The sequence below is a fragment of the Crocuta crocuta genome, unplaced genomic scaffold (assembly GCF_008692635.1).
Source record: "Crocuta crocuta isolate KB4526 unplaced genomic scaffold, BGI_CrCroc_1.0 scaffold125, whole genome shotgun sequence".
Classification (NCBI taxonomy): domain Eukaryota; kingdom Metazoa; phylum Chordata; class Mammalia; order Carnivora; family Hyaenidae; genus Crocuta; species Crocuta crocuta.
The window spans coordinates 7,909,014-7,925,114 of NW_027531143.1; the positions used below are offsets into that span (position 1 = coordinate 7,909,014).

The 16,101-nt window shown below is 45.6% G+C and overlaps 1 protein-coding gene across 1 annotated transcript in view; it reads right to left on the minus strand.

Annotated features, from left to right (window-relative positions):
- The window catches only part of LPAR3 (lysophosphatidic acid receptor 3), a 51,557-nt gene extending 36,252 nt beyond the window's left edge, over positions 1 to 15,305 (minus strand). Inside the window, exon 1 of the mRNA XM_077771145.1 lies at positions 14,570 to 15,305. Within this exon, the coding sequence (XP_077627271.1) occupies positions 14,570 to 15,305 (736 nt within the window). The remainder of the gene's footprint in view (positions 1 to 14,569) is intronic.
- Between the last annotated feature and the right edge of the window lie 796 nt (positions 15,306 to 16,101).

The window sequence follows — 16,101 nt, forward strand, 5'->3', positions numbered from 1 at the left end:
CAGGAGAGAGCTTTAGATCTTAGTGCCTGTAAGTGGCACTTTTTTCCTGCCTTGTTCTTATAAGGGGCCCACGAATCGTGCAGCCAGTCTGTCAGCAGCCATGAAGTAACAGCCTCCCAAGTCACCAGCTAACCCTCGAAGGATGAAATTGAAGACCTAAAGACCATGTAGCTCTCTGGAGACTTCTCTACCTCTGATCCCATTTCAACCAAAGAAATCTCCTTTTCATGCCTTGAGTCACTCCTTAAGGTTTACTCGGTACCTTCTTCAAACTCATCCCCAGCTCAAAAAGACCCCTGGTAAGAACTAGGACACGGGGCATCTGCATTCCAGAAAGCAAATCATGTCATGATACCATAGGATAAAGAAGGACCCTGAGTGGCAGTAGGACCATCCCTGTGGTTATGACCAGGACAAGGCGGAGGTGGGGGGGGCCAGAGCAGCTGCTCGGGTCGTGTCCCGGGACCCATGTGGTGAACATGTCTGTTAAATCATTCTATAAACACTTGTTGAGTAACTACTGTGCACCAGGCACCACAGAAATGAAGACAGACACAGTCCTGTCCTTGACAAACTGACTCTAGGAAAAGATAAAGGCACTCAGCAAATAAATTATAGTGAAGCAGGCTAAATACTTTTAAACATATAAATAGCATTTTATAGAAGCACTGGATAATCAAGTCTGAAAAATCAGAAAGTGTCACAGAGAAGGATCTCAAAAGATAGACAGGAGTTTGCCATGCTAAAAATACCCAAGAGAGGCACCTGGTTGGCTCATTTGGTAAAGCCTGTGACTCTTGATTTCAGGGTCGAGGGTTCAAGCCCCATGTTCGGTGTAGAGATTACTTTGAAACTAAAAAGAAGGGAGGGCACCTGGCTGGTCAGTCCAGTAAAGCATCTGATTTTGGCTCAGGTCATGATCTCGTGGTTTGTGAGTTCAAGCCCCGCATCGGGCTCTTCACAACAGCTCGGAGCCTGGAGCCTGCTTCAGATTCTGTGTCTCCCTCTCTCTCTGCTCCTCCCCTGCTCATGCTCTCTCTNCCCAAACGGAGCATCAAGCAGACCTGTCCGCCTGCAGAACAGTGAGAGGCTGGGCACAACAGAAGCCTGGGCTGTGTGGGAGGGGGGTGTCAGAAAAGAAGGTTGGGACCAGAATTGTGAAAATGACCTCATAATTCCAGCCCAAGAATTTGGGCTTTATCTGGAATGCAAGAAAGGCCAAGAAAAGATTAGACATTGTGCTTTTTAGGATGAGGTCTCAGCTGGTGGTATGTAGGAAGGCCTGGGGCAGGCAAAGCTGGGAGGAGGGAACCCAGACAGAGATGCCGGTAAGCAGGATGGGGGGCGGGGGAGGGTTCAGTCTAAGGGAATGTAGTAAGATCTGAGATACCACTCAGGCAGGTTTGGTGACTAACGGGATCTAGACGGTGGGAGAGATGGCCATACTAAATGCTCCTGGTTAGAAGGCAAGACGGATGGGACCTCCACCGTAGTCACGCGGTACGACCCGTGGAGCAGGTTTAGAGGAAAACGTGAAGTCTGCCATGCCTGCGGGGCATCTGGGCGTGTGTGCGGGACCGGCAGCTGCAGACAGAGATTCAGATCTCCTGAGAGAGGCCCCAAGGACGGAGACACGGCTCTGGGCGACATTCACAGAGAGGCGTTGGGCCATGCCACAGGAGGAAGGTCATCTTAAGAGAACTTGGGCAACCACAGGAACAAAAGGCATTTCAGGGATGGCCAAAGATGGGAGGGACTGGCAAGAGACAGACGGACCCGAAGGGGGAAGAAACCATGAAGCAGACGGCTATGCAATAAGGAGTTCCAGTCAGATCACTGAAACTGGCAGTTGGGAGGGCAACGGTGGCTTCACTGGCACAATCTTAGCAGGGGCAAAGCTGGTTTACCACGGTTGGGGGCAGTAAGAAAACAGGATAAGAAATGGAAGGAGTCTGGCAGCACAGTAGTTGGAAAGGAGATGTAAGGTCAGGGGCTATAATTTTTTATGGTCAAATACACAGGAGAGCAAGAATTACAAGAATAGGCTCCCGGAGAGGCTGGATGTAATGGCTCTCAAGAAAGCTAGAAGGCAAGAATGGCCTTTGCAGGTTGGCTAAGATGGTGGAAGGGGGGGTAATAGGAGTATTCGTGTCACATGACATCTATCTTCTTGGTTAGAAGGCAGCAAGGAAGGTGAGGTCGGCTGGGAGTGGAGAAAGGGCAAAGCTCAAGGGCTTTAAGAAGTCTTCGTTTCCAGAATGAATTCCTGCCCCTGAATCTTAGTTTCCAGGATGGATCTCTGCTTCCTGCTTCCAAGTTTCTCTGGCCTTGGCTATCTGCTTATTGGATCTCTGCCTCTTGCCAGATTTCTGCAAGCTCATGCTCTGCTGGTCTGCTCCCCTTCTGCTCTCCCTGCTGGGCTTCCCTGGCTGCTCCTCCTGGCCCGTGCGCTCTTGCCTTACTGCCGACACCTGAGCCCCCCTGCTCTGGAAGGGGCCAGCTCTGCCTTCTCTGTGGCCTCTGAGCTACTTACCATCCATAGGGCCTTTGACCAATTACAGCAGTCTCCTGAATGATCTCTCCCTCCTTCAACCATCTCCTATCTTTCTAAACCTCTGCATTTGGTAACTCCCATCTTCCTCTCAACCCATCAATGCCTTCCAGACTCTTCAAGGGCTCTCCATCTCCAGATGAAGCAGTTTAGCTGTGGCCACAGGCCTATACAGTTTGACCTGTGGAGTCTTTTATCAAAAGTTGAATCTGTCCGGTTACCCACAGGTGTCACCCCTCCCTAATGCCTTGCACCTACCCCAGGCTCAATCCATGGACCAATATCATCGTACTGGCCTCTGTAGACATTTGACAACAAAGTCCACACCATCTTAAGATTCAAGGCCTTCCACTCTGACTCCAGTATGCCTCTCAAACCAGCCTGTCCTTACTGTGCAAACCCCTTATTCCAAAAATCGGTTTGCTCTGCCCTCCTTCCCACTCCTGGCCCCAGTAAGGTTTCCCTCGAGAGAGATGATAGAGAGAGATAGAGATAGAGATAGAGATAGAGATAGAGATAGAGATAGAGATAGAGATAGAGAGATATGCCTGTCTTCCATCTTGCCATTCCACCTATCTATAATACTTTGCCATCCCTTTTCCACCTGTCATAACTGAGATCTGGCTCAGAGACTGCCTTTTCATGGAAGCCTCCACAGACCATCCAAACCCACAGCATTTTTTGCCTGGACTCCCTCATTTGGCCCTTTTGTATGTTTCTTTGTCCTCAGTTCTCCTGTAAGTTATCGTTGGGGGGGAGTAACCTTCCTGTTTCCCCAGATCAGCCTATAAACAGGGTTCCCTTTAAGTCTTACATACAAAACCCAACAGAGCAGACCTGCCTCTGTGTAATTTATCTCACACATGACCCAACCGTCAGTTCATAAACCCCAGTCACCTCCTAACAACCATAAAACATCAGAGCAAGCACAGGTTCGTAATGCCTCTAGGGCAGAGGCCATGTCTTAGGGTAGTATCCTGCCTAAAGCCCAGTAGGTGCTTAGTAAATGTTCACAATGAGAAAGTATAAAAACCAGAAATCTCTTCTTGTTCAGAAAACCAGAAGGATAAAACAGGCCCCATATTGGGCCATGAGCTCTTTGATTTGATGAAAACAAACAACTCTTGGCATGTATCACGGTAATGGAGGCAACCAAGGACAGGTATATTTCACCAAGGCAAGAAGGGAGACCCATCAGAATAAGCAGGAACTAGGAAGTCCAGAACTCTGGCCATAACACTAGCAATGATTTAGAAGGTGAACTTGGACAATCTCTCAACAGATACGGATTCTTCAAGGTAAGAGGGTCTTTCCTTCTCACACTCTGCAGTTACACCAACAATCTGGTGGTGAAGGAGAGTGGCCTGCTGGAATAGAGGGACAGCTTCAGAGCAAGTGGAAGGGCTGCTCACCTGTGGTGTCCCCCAGCCAATACTTCCGGTTCACCTACCCTTTATCCCAGCTTCTACGTTGCTCCCTAGGTCTGACAGGCCAGGATTCCCACAAATATCTTTACTCCTAATTCCCACCCAACCTGTTTGCTTTAGCTACACACTGAATATGGTGGCCCCCAGCTGAAGTTCTAAAAATACAATGTTAACACGCACTTGATAAAATTCTACCATGGGTCAGTACATACTGACTATGGCTATTCCAGGTGTTAGCCCAGTGGTGTGACACCTGGTAACAGGCAATGGCCACCTTCTCCTTTGGCAGAAATCAAGGCCTTAAGAGAAGGCATTACCGAGATCTGGAAGTCCAGACCTTCTAGGAGGCTGGCTGGGTGTTGGTGGGAGCACAGGATGTAGTGGGTAATGGAACATCTCTGCTAAGTGAAATAAGCCAGAGAAAGACAAACACTATATGCTGTCACTTATATGTGGAATCTTAAGAAAAAACAACAACAAGAAGAAGAAAGGAAGCTTATTTCATAGAAACAGAGACTAGAATGGTGGTTATCAGGGTGAGGGGGACATGAGGAGACGTAGGTCAAAGGGCACAAATATTCAGTTATAAGAATTGCAAGTTCTAAGGATCTCATGCACACCGTAATGACCATAGGTAGTAATACAGTACTGTGTACTTGAAAGTTGCTGAGAGTATTTCTAAAGCATTGTCACTGCCAAAATTTAAAAAAAAAATCTAACTCTGTAAGGAAAGGGATGTATAAATTATCTTGATCTTGGTAATTATTCCACAATTATATGAATATCAAGTCATCACATCAGATACTTTAAACACATCCAGCTTTGAAAATTATTTCTCAATAAAGCTGGAAAACATGGGAAAACACAAAAGTAGAATTTGAGAAGTGTTTCTGTACCTGGCACTCAGGAAATATTTAACAATTGCTTATTCCAGCTGAAGAGGAAGGTTTCAGGTTTCTTTAAAAAAAAAAAAAAAAAAAGCCAGAAAAACAGTTGTGAAGGAGGAAGTGTGATAGGGGAATATAAGAAGCGGAGTGTATTTAGTGTAACAGAAATGAAGGGAGTGTGGAAGAAATGGAAGAAAGAAGGCAGGGCACTGATTATACTGGAAATGAGAACAATGATTTGGAAAAATGACTTTTGATCTGACTGCAGAGGGAGGCATCTGAAGCAGTCAAGCGGGAGGTGAAAAAAAGAACCAAGAGCCAGACTTGAGATAACAAACAGCTACATAGACAGAGTCCTAAACGTGCCTCAGTGGAAGGGGTCTTAAGAAATGAAGGCAACCTGGGGCACCTGCGTGGCTCAGTTGGTCGAGCATCCGACTTTGGCTCAGGTCATGATCTCACGGTCCATGAGTTCAAGCCCCTCATCTGGCTCTGTGCTGACAGCTCAGAGCCTGGACCCTGCTTCAGATTCTGTGTCTCCCTCACTCTCTGCCCCTCCCCCACTTGCTCTCGCTCTCTCGTTCCCTCTATCCCTCAAAAAACAAGAAACATTAATAAAAAAGGAGGCTGCCTTAAACAAAAAAGAAAAGAAAAGAGAAATGAAAGCCATCTAAAAAGATGGACAGAGTAGAGTTCAGTGGCATACAAGGATGGGGTTTAACTTGACGCTATCTTCTTTGTAAGATCAGGTAGTGAGGTCTTCCCCATCACCATGTCCCTGCCTGGCATGCAGCAGGTAGGCCAACCCATATTGTGGAAGGGCAATACCCAAGAGCCACTTGATCCCTTTCAGCTTGCCCTGGAAGCAAACGCCTCTCTCTCCAAAGGCACCTGCTGCAATACCATGAAGCACATAGAAAAAGTCTCTGCCAAAGAGGTGCTCCTTGGATTAGCTGTTTTAAAACAAAAGTTTGAACACCCCTAGACTCAGGGCACTAAGTATTGGTGCCTGGAAGGCTTGACTCTAACAAGAATTAGTCATTCTCTGTCTGATATGACTTCACAGCAACAAGAGGGCTCCTGCGTGCCAACAATCTGATCATTTCAGCATTTCTTAAAGCAAAGGTTTAACTTTTTTTTCAACAGATATCTGATAACTCAGGCATGCAAGGCAGCCAACGCTAAGAGCAGGTTTCTGTGATGCAGAAACCACAGCAAGGCTACTAATGCTGAAAACAAATGTCTCAAAATTTCCTGGGATTCTATTAGCTTTTCGGACTCCTGGCGTGTGTGTGTGTGTGTGTGTGTGTGTGTGTGTGTGCGTGCGCGCGCGCGTGCTTGTATGTGTATGCACATGTGTACACTTTTAAAAAAATTATTATTTATTTTTGAGAGAGAGGGAGAAGACAAAATATGAGCAGGGCAGGGGCAGATACGCTATTTTTTTTAATGGAGGAGGGCATTGATGAAACCTATAAGTAATATCAAAAGGCCCAGGTTCTGGTCTCAGCTCTTTTCAGACAAAGAACAAACTTCCCAGTGCTAGCAGAAGCTTTGACTAACAAAGCATCCTGGTAGGATTCATTAGCGAGGCGGGACAGTTTCTTATGAGGAATGTCTTCTAGATCACACACAAAGATATCGGTGCTTTATTACAGGATTCTTATTAAGCTAACACTTAATGGGCAGGGTCTCATTTAGGATGTTTTATTCATAAATGTTGCAAAAGTGAAATGAATTATTAATGCAAAGATCATCTGTCAGAGACAGGAATCATTAGCGGCATCTCATGGTGGGTGTCGGTGTTTACAGGGACCAGTAATGCAAACTCAGAGCCTTTCAGTTCTGCAGTGACCACATGTTCAAGTTGGCCCCGGTGTCTGGGAACTGAGCTGGGGCTATTTGCCAGCTGTCAGGCAGCCTCGGGGAAGAGCATACCCAGTCACCTCCCTCCCAACCCCTTGTCCACATCACAAAACGTGCTAGCACGATGCACAATGGCCTCAACAACAGGCCTCTGGTCTCCCTCTCCACCATACCTGTGACATTCCTGGGGAAGAGGGCACTCACTTAAATGCAGGGCCAGCCTCAGAGTCAAACTAAGGCCTAAGGAGAGTAGCCAATATTTACTTAGCACGTACTATGTGCCAAGCACTACGCTTGGTGCCCGCGTGTGCATTATCTCATTGCATCCTCAGAACCCTGCCATGCCAGAGGCACTGATACCATCCCCATGTGTAAGAAACCAAGTCCCAGATGCTGTGTAAATTGCTCAGGGTCACATAACTTGGAAAGGGGGCAGAGCCAGGATTTAAATCTGGTTCCCTCCCTGTTCCCAGGCCCCTGGTCTTGCCGTCTACATCCTGCATCACGTTTCAAGAGCGTGCAGCAGTCCTTCCCCCAGAGATGTTGCCGTAACTGTCACTGCCATATGGCAAAATCTTTAGAACAAATCAAGAGTGAGCTAAATGCTGAAAATTCAAGTGACTTTACAGAAATAAATTGAAATCAAGGGAGATGCAAATTAAAAACCTCATTGATACAGTCGATGTTGTTCTATCCCTATCACTTATGTGAAGCTGCTAATTTAACCCTGAAGAGTGGGGTCCTGGCACCAATCTGCTTGAACTTGTATCTCAGCTCTACTACTAATCTTAGGCAAGACAGTGAACTTCCTGGGCTTCAGTTTCCTCAATCAGTAATAATAACAGGACTTCCCTCAAAGAGCTGTCATGATTAAATGGAAGAGGACATGCCAAGGGCTCAGAACCATGGGTCTATGGGCAAGACACTTAAGTCCATCCAAATGTCCTTATTAACAAAACAGATCTGCACAGCACTGTCATGAGGGAAAGTGAAGTCAAGTCCCCAAAGCATGTAACACGCAGACTCCTGATGGTAGGCCCTCAAAAAGTATTCGTTTTCCTCTTCCCAAGATTGCACTACCACTCACCCTTCAAAGACCTCGGTTTCCCATATTATAAAATGGGAGGCCCATCCATTCCTCGGCCACCGTCCACCTCCCAGGCACATCACAGCCAGAGCGTGCCGAGGGCCAGGCTGGGTGTGAGGATGCTTGCTTTCTATTTTCAGTTCTAGCTCCTGGGAAGCCACTTCACTTCCCTTATTCAATCTCCTCAGCCATTTCATTCACTCACTCATTCTAATTTTTTTAAATGTTCACTTATTTTTGAGAGAGCTACAGAGAGGAGGAGGAGCAGAGAGAGACTAAGACAAAATCCGGAGCAGGGTCCAGGCTCTGACCTGCCAGCACAGGGCGTGATGTGGGGCTCGAACTCACAGATTGCGAGATCACGACCTGAGCCAAAGTTGGATGCTCAACAGACTGAGCCACCCACGCACCCCAACTCATTCTATCATAATCTCAACAAATATGTTCCAGTCAGTGTGCTACACGTTTGATATATACAAAGATAGATAAATAAGGTACAATCCTCGACTTTAAAGCAGGCACACTCTAGTTTGACACGAAGGCATGGAACATGGAACGATTAAGTGGACTGACTGAAGTATGGACAAAAGAAGAGAGATGGCCCAAAGGCCGTAGTAAGCAGAGGTACCTAGGTAGGGCAAGGAAAGATTCAGAGAAGACAGGCCCTTGAGTTGAGTCTTACAAGATGACAGGGAGTTTCCCAGAGAGAATAAGGGGGAAGGTATTCCACCACGCACAAGGCTTAGGATCCCAAACAAACAAAACCCATAAATAATTATAGCTGAGTATAGGGCATATCTAATGGAGTGGCAGGAAAATAGAATAACATGTTCCCCACTTATCTTGTAGGATTTCCCTGAGACTGAATGAGAACATGCATTAAAACGCTGAAAAAGGGGAACCTTGGGTGGCTCAGTTGGCTGAGCGTCAGCTTTGGCTCAGGGCAGGATCTCAAGGTTCGTGAGTTCGAGCCCTACATTGGCTCATGGCTGTCGGTGCAGAGCCTGCTTTGGATACTCTCTCTCCATCTCTCTGTTCCCCAACCCCACTTGCTCTCTCTCAATAATAAATAAATATCAAAAAAGTAATAAAGCCCCGAAAAAGATACAGTGCTGCAGAAACACTGTATGCTTATTACTAGTACCCTAGCAAGGCTCATGATGGACTTAATTTTCACCTATTTCCTTCCAGCATGAGAACGCCCAGCCCTGTTTCTTTACCACCACTTTGGCTCCTCCTTCTCTCCCCTGAGAGAAAGCAAGAAGGATTTAGCACTGACCTAAGTGGAGAGGTAGGAGGGAGAAATGACAAGAAAAACATGCAGCTCTTTGTTTCAATTACCACAAACCTTTTCAAGGTCCCTTAACCATAATGTTCCTTATATTGTAAAAGATTTCAGTCATTATTGGCCAGGAGAGAAACCTTGACCACGGCTTTTCAAGCAGATTTGACCAAAACCATGTTAAGAAATACATTCTAGGGGCACCTGGGTGGCTCAGCCCATTAAGCATCCAACTCTTGACTTTACCTCAGGTCATAATTTCAAGGTTCACGGGACTGAACCCCATGTTGGGCTCTGCACTGCCAACATGGAGCTTGCCTGGGATTCTCTCTCTCTCTCCCTCTCTCTCCATCCCTACTCCACTTGTGCTCTCTCTCTCAAAAATAAACAAACTTAAAAAAAGAAACACATTTTATATTACAATCCTCTGAACACAAAGAAAGTGTTAGTTACAATCTCCTAATTGATTTCATTAGAGGTCACAACCTGAAGTTTGAAACACACCACCCTAAGAGACAAGAAGTTTATGGAAGATTTCAAAAGTATGGTTCATGATACCCTTCAGGCTTCTTTTCTTTTGACCTTCAAGACTTTGCAAAATAGAAGAAAATCCAGCCCATTTCCCAGAACATCCTTGCATTCACAGTTCACATGGCATACTGTTTGACAATAAATGAGAGGTTTGCCCATGGGGGGCTTCTTGTGCATTTGTTTAGTTGCTACAGCCAGTTAGGCTTGTTAACAAGTAGGAGCTCAAAATACATGACTGTCTCTTAGGCAGGGCCTCGGTGTCCTATGGAAAACAGGATCATGTGTCCCTAGAGTCTTTTCCGTGAGAAGGTTCAGCAAGCAACTTCTTCCATGTAAAAGGCTCATCACACATTATGAGCCAGAAGTGAGCAAGCATTCTGTCTCAGGGCTGCTAAAATGGGCACACAATGCCTAGATGCCTTTCCACTCATATGCAGATTTAAAATTCACACTACCATCCTCACGACTACCACCTCCCTCAACAAGGAAAAATCTGTTCCCTATCCAGCTCTGTACGCTTTGTACACAACCAAAATACTAAAGCTGGAAAAAAACACAAAGGTCATCTGGTCTACCTCTGTCCTTCCAAAGAGGATGGCCAACTAAATTTCCTGACACAGCTGAGTCATTTTCTGGTGTACCACAACGTGCCTCAGTATTCCACTGGGCCTTCCTTGTGGTACTGCTCAAGCTTTCAATGCTTCTAGTGCCACTTTTGATTTTGTCATTTCTCTTACTTAAAATCCCTTGCCCATTCAAATCCCACCCATCCTTCCAGATCACACGCCAAGCCCTCTAAGAAGCCGTCCCCAAACTCTGTCCGTCCATCCCATTTTCCTTCTCTGAAAGGAGATTCAGCTCACTGAATTCGTGTAACTCTTTGCCTTTTAGATGCTGTTCAACAGACAGTTAATAAATATTGGTTGATTGCCTTTCTAACACTTAAAAGAGGGTATATTTATAAGAAACTTCAATCTTATATTAACCTTTCCTATAAACATATGTATCAATGTAAGCAGAAAGGTTCAAATGATTAAATCAGACAATCATTACAGAAATAAGTATTAAGCTACTAACTTGCACATACATAGAACCAGTGACTACAATGATGGTAGAGGCCACCACTGTTGATTTTTCAAAGATACTATCATTTGGGAGACACTTGTGTTAGGCAACTGCATTCTTATATGCATCTTCCTCCCGAAGGAGATACTATGATAGATGATTTCATGGAAAAAGACTCTGTGCTTTGAAACACAGTCAACCCACTGAACTCTGGGTTGACTCTGATCACTTATTGTTATAATAGGATCATTGGATTTATAACCTGGAAAGAATTTAATGATCATCTAATCCACCTCACCTGATGAAATTTAACCAGGAAAAGTTGAGCTTATAATGTGCTTTGGATCCCCCTTGTAGGAAATGACAGAGTTGGGGCTAAAACCGTATCTTCCGCAACCCAAAGAAATCAGGATCTAGAAGTCTGAGAACCTCATACTACCCAGCTCTTCAGTTTCATTTCCTCTGTCCCTAGACTTCTCCTCTTCCACCAGATCTCTCTGTCTCACCACGAAGGCACTTCCCCAGGTCCTCACCACCAAACTCTCTTCCCACCATTAACCAATTTCTCCACACTGTTCCATCTCCGTGCCACAACTTCTCATCCTACTTAGCAGTTTCAGTTTATTCTTTTTCCCTCATCTGACACCACACCTGCCAAAACCACATAGCTCCTGTATTTTACCCTTCCGTAACCGTTCCTAAGTTACATTCAAACCCAAAGCTAGTGACCTTGACTATCCTACAGAGTCCTATTCTCCCCACCTAGGATTACAGAAAGCTCTTCTATCTCACACTGTATATGATATATGATATGCTGAGAAAAGAAAGTTTTCTCTTTAATCAGGCAGGTAGTTTCTCAAGACAAATAGCCAAACTTGGGGCGCCTGGGTGGCTCAGTTGGTTAAGCATCTGACTTCAGCTCAGGTCATGATCTCACAGTTCGTGGGTTCGAGCCCCGTGTCGGGCTCTATGCTGACAGCTGGCTCAGAGCCTGGAGCCTGCTTTGGATTCTGTGTCTCCCTCTCTCTCTCTCTCTCTGACCTATCCCTGCTCATGCTGTCTCTCTTTCTCTCTCAGAAATAAAAAACATTAAAAAAAAAAAAAAGACAAATAGCCAAACTAACAATGATGCTTGCAAATCAAGAAGGGAAAATGGTAGAATTCACTGACTCTCCCAACAAATACCGAGCATCACTCTTACCAAAAACATCAATAACCTGTCTAGTTCGAGGGTGGAAGAACTGATTAATGTGACTCCTCCCTTTTCTTACTCTTAGCCTACATTCTTGTTAAGGGGTAAAATGAAGAATGAGGTGGTGAAAGCAGAAGACAGAATAAAGAGGAAACCAGCAAAAAGGCCAAATAAATCAAAACTGGCTGCAGAGTACAGTGTTAAACACGTGGGCTCTGAAGGCCAACGACACAGGAAGCGCTGGCACCACCACCCATCACTGAGTGGCCTCGGGCATATAGCTCTGCTCAGTTTCTTCATCTGGTAAATGGGAATAATAACAGTAGCACTTATATCACAAGACTGCCATCAGGATTAAACAAGAGGATATGTATAAAACACTTAGGACCATGCTCGACACAGAGTAAGTACTATATAGATATTTGTTAACTAAAACAAGCCTTCAGTTTGAAATCATATTAACAACCACGCTATATATATATCTGCTGACTTCCGTACCTTACTAGCAATTTCAGGACCCAGAGATATCATGATGCCTCCCATACCACATATTCCCTGCACGCTCTAATATGAACTCTTTCCCAGGAATTCATTTCATAATTCCTTCATACTGGGACTTGACAGGAACATACTCCAGGGCCTCTCTCAAGAACAGTCCTTGCTGCTGCAACAGCCACACCACACCTGGCAAGAAATGGCCTCTCTAACAGAAGACCAGGCCTGTGAGCCCACACAGCATCAGTTCCCCCTGTAACCTGGCCTAGCCCTGTAGGGCAGCCGACCAGATTGAAAACAAAAGAAAAAGGGAAAATGCTTTGCACCCAAATACCTCTTCTGGGGACAGGGCTCACACTGCAAAGCCCAAGTCCTCATTGCTGTTCAAACTTGCTGTCCTAGAGCCTCTCCTCCCTTTCTTCATTTTGTTCTGATCAGGCTCGGATATCAAGTTTGATCTTCTCAAAGTCACCTAAAAACTACTCGTTTGCTGGGGTATCTGGGTGGCTCAGTTGGTTAAACACCTGACTTCAGCTCACGTTTGCTGGGGTATCTGGGTGGCTCAGTTGGTTAAACACCTGACTTCAGCTCAGGTCATGATCTTATGGTTTGTGAGTTTGAGCCCTGCATCGGGCTCTGTGCTGGCAGCTCAGAGCCTGGAGCCTGCTTCGGGTTCTATGTCTCCTTCTCTCTCTGCTCCTCCCCTGCTCATGCTCTTTCTCTCTCTCAAATTAATAAACATTTTTAAAAAACTACTAGTTTGCTAAGCTAAGCCTAGTAAGACCTTATGTAACTCCACCTCCCAAGACTATTAACATTGCTGACACTCCCTTTCCTTGATGGCTCTCTTCTGGCAGCTTCTAGGCCACTATATTCTCCTGGGTTTTCTGGCTACTCCTTGGAGGGCTCTGCTGGCCATTCCTTGCCTCCCCACCTTCCTTACACTGGAGGGGCCCCCCGCTCGTTCTCTGGTCCTCTTCTGCACGTTGACCATCCACATTCACCCCACCACAGTGAGCTTATCCACTCCTGTGGTTGAAATACCATCTCTTCCCTCAATGACTCTCAGCAAATCTCCAGTCCAGACTTAATCCCTGAACTCCTCATTCAACAATTCATTTGGATGTCTAATACGATTCTAAACTTAGTTTGTCCAAAACCAAGCTCCTGATCTTCCCCTCAAACCTCCTCTTCAGCCTCCCCATCTCAGTGAATGACACCCCCCACCCTCCCTACCCTGTCTCATGCTTCACACCTTACCCATCAGCACATCCTATCACCGTTAAAAACCATCCAGAATCCAACCACATGGCACTACCTCCCAACTACCCTCTCATCCCAGTCACTATCACCTCTCTGAGTCCTGAAACGCCCACCCTCTTAAGCAATTTTTCTTGCCTTTGCCCTTGCCCNCGACCATTAAAAACCATCCAGAATCCAACCACAATGGCACTACCTCCCAACTACCCTCTCATCCCAGTCACTATCACCTCTCTGAGTCCTGAAACGCCCACCCTCTTAAGCAATTTTTCTTGCCTTTGCCCTTGCCCCTCACAAACAGCATCCAAGGAGTTATCATTAAAATGTAGGTCCAATCATGTTACTTCCTTGTTCAAAACCTTCCCATGGCTTCTCATCTCATTCAGAAAAACCAAAGTCCTTATGATAACTACATAGCCATACATGATCTGAGTAGCCTAGCACCTCCCCTCAGCTCCCTGACCTCCTCTTTCCACTCTCCCCACCTGCTCTGCTCCAGCCACACTGGCCTCCTAACCTTACTGCGTCTCGTGCTGGAAGCCCTCTCCTAGACACACACACATGGCTGACTTCCTCACCATCTTCACATCTGCTCAAAAATCATCTCTAGCTGAAGCTAGAATTGCAAACCAGACCTGCTTAGCCTCCTTATTTTCCTGCCCTACTTTATTTTTCCCAATGAGACTCATCAACCTATTTTATAAATGCTGTATTAATTTGTACTACAAAATTATTTTGTTTGTTCCCATTACAATACTTGAGTTGCTTTCCCCTGCAAGAGTGTAAATGCCAAGCACTTTGGGGATTTATGACATTTCTTGTTCACCACTGCATTTCTACTACTTAGCAAACACCCTGTATACACTAGGCACTCAATAAATATTTGCTGAGTGAACGGGAATAATGGCTCACTTGGTTCCTCTTACCTAAGACAGTCATCACCGTCTTCATTAGCTTCATGGGTGTCCTTCGGCGGGTGATGGACCCACTTGTATGTGGAGACAAAACATTGGTTTTCCTCTTGACATACATGTAGATCCGCAGGTACACCACAACCATGATGAAGAAGGCCACAAGGTTGGACACAGTCCAGAAAATGAGGTAACTCCTGCTGTAAATGGGGGCCAGGGAAGAGCAGGCAGAGATGTCACAGAGGCAATTCCAGCCCAGTGTGGGGACCGCCCCCATAAAGATGGCGATGCCCCAGACAAACAGGATGAGCAGCGTCACCCTCTTTTTCGTCAGGTTGCTGTGGATCCGCATCCTCATGATTGACATATGCCTCTCCACAGCGATCACCAACAAATTGGTCAGAGAGGCAGTCAGGCTGGTGTCCAGGAGCCCCTGGCGGAGAAACCAGCGGTTGACGGTCAAAGTTTTTGAAACGGGGCCAGTGTTAAACATCAGGAATACATAGGCAATTCCGGCAAAGAAATCTGCAGCAGCTAGGTTAGCCAACAGGTAGTAGAAGGGGAAATGAAACTTCCTGTTTTTGATCACTGCTGCGATGACTAGAGAATTAGAAAAAAAAATAAACAGGCAGAAAAATGTTCCAACGCACAAAACAATCACAAGCTTCGTTCCTGTCCACTCATCAGCAGTGTCTGTGTTGCTCCTATTATAAAAAAAGTCCATCCGCTTATCATAGTAACACTCATTCATTGTGGAGAAGAACTGAACATCCTAGAAAGAAATTTAAAGAAACAAACATCACTCTTTGCAAATCCAATCACTGAACCATCAATTGGCACTGCTAAGCCCCGTGTTCTAGCCAACTTCCGCTAGTCCTTCAGATCCCAGTGTAAATGTCCCTTGCTCCAGGACTCTAGCCCCTGACCTCCTATTAGAGCATTTATCTCGCATCAGTAATCATTGTCTGTTTCCCAGGCTACATCCAAGTTCGGTGAGGGATGGTATGTCTGTTTCATTCACCTGGCTGCCTCGTGACAGGTGTTTGCTGTACAGGTGGCTGGTGAGTGAATGATCATGGATCAGCAACAGATCAAATATTCTGAGCCCTGCAATATCCATTATGCACCAGTAACAATTACAACACAGCACATAAATGCTTTCCAGCTGGTGGTTTCTAGTTCATTCCTTTCTTACGGGCTCTGTTCACTAGGCAAGGGCAAGTTGGTGGTGCCAGGCACAATCTCACCAAGATGATGAGTACCGAGATACTCTTCATATGACCAAATGGACTCCCCAAGAGATGAACTTTCTACCCCTTCTGATTCTACTCCTGATCCTCCTTTTAGCATCTTCTGGTTTCAAGCTGTAATAACACTTACTTATTAAGCATGTGATGCAGGGCTGAAGACTTTGTTCTCAGTACTCCTCCTTACTTTTTTTGTTAACTTCTTCTTTATTGTCGTAACTCAAGTTATACCAGTGGGAATGTGCTTACTGGATTTTCAGACTCAGTCACTTTAAGCCACTTTCCTTCCCTGGGCTTTGA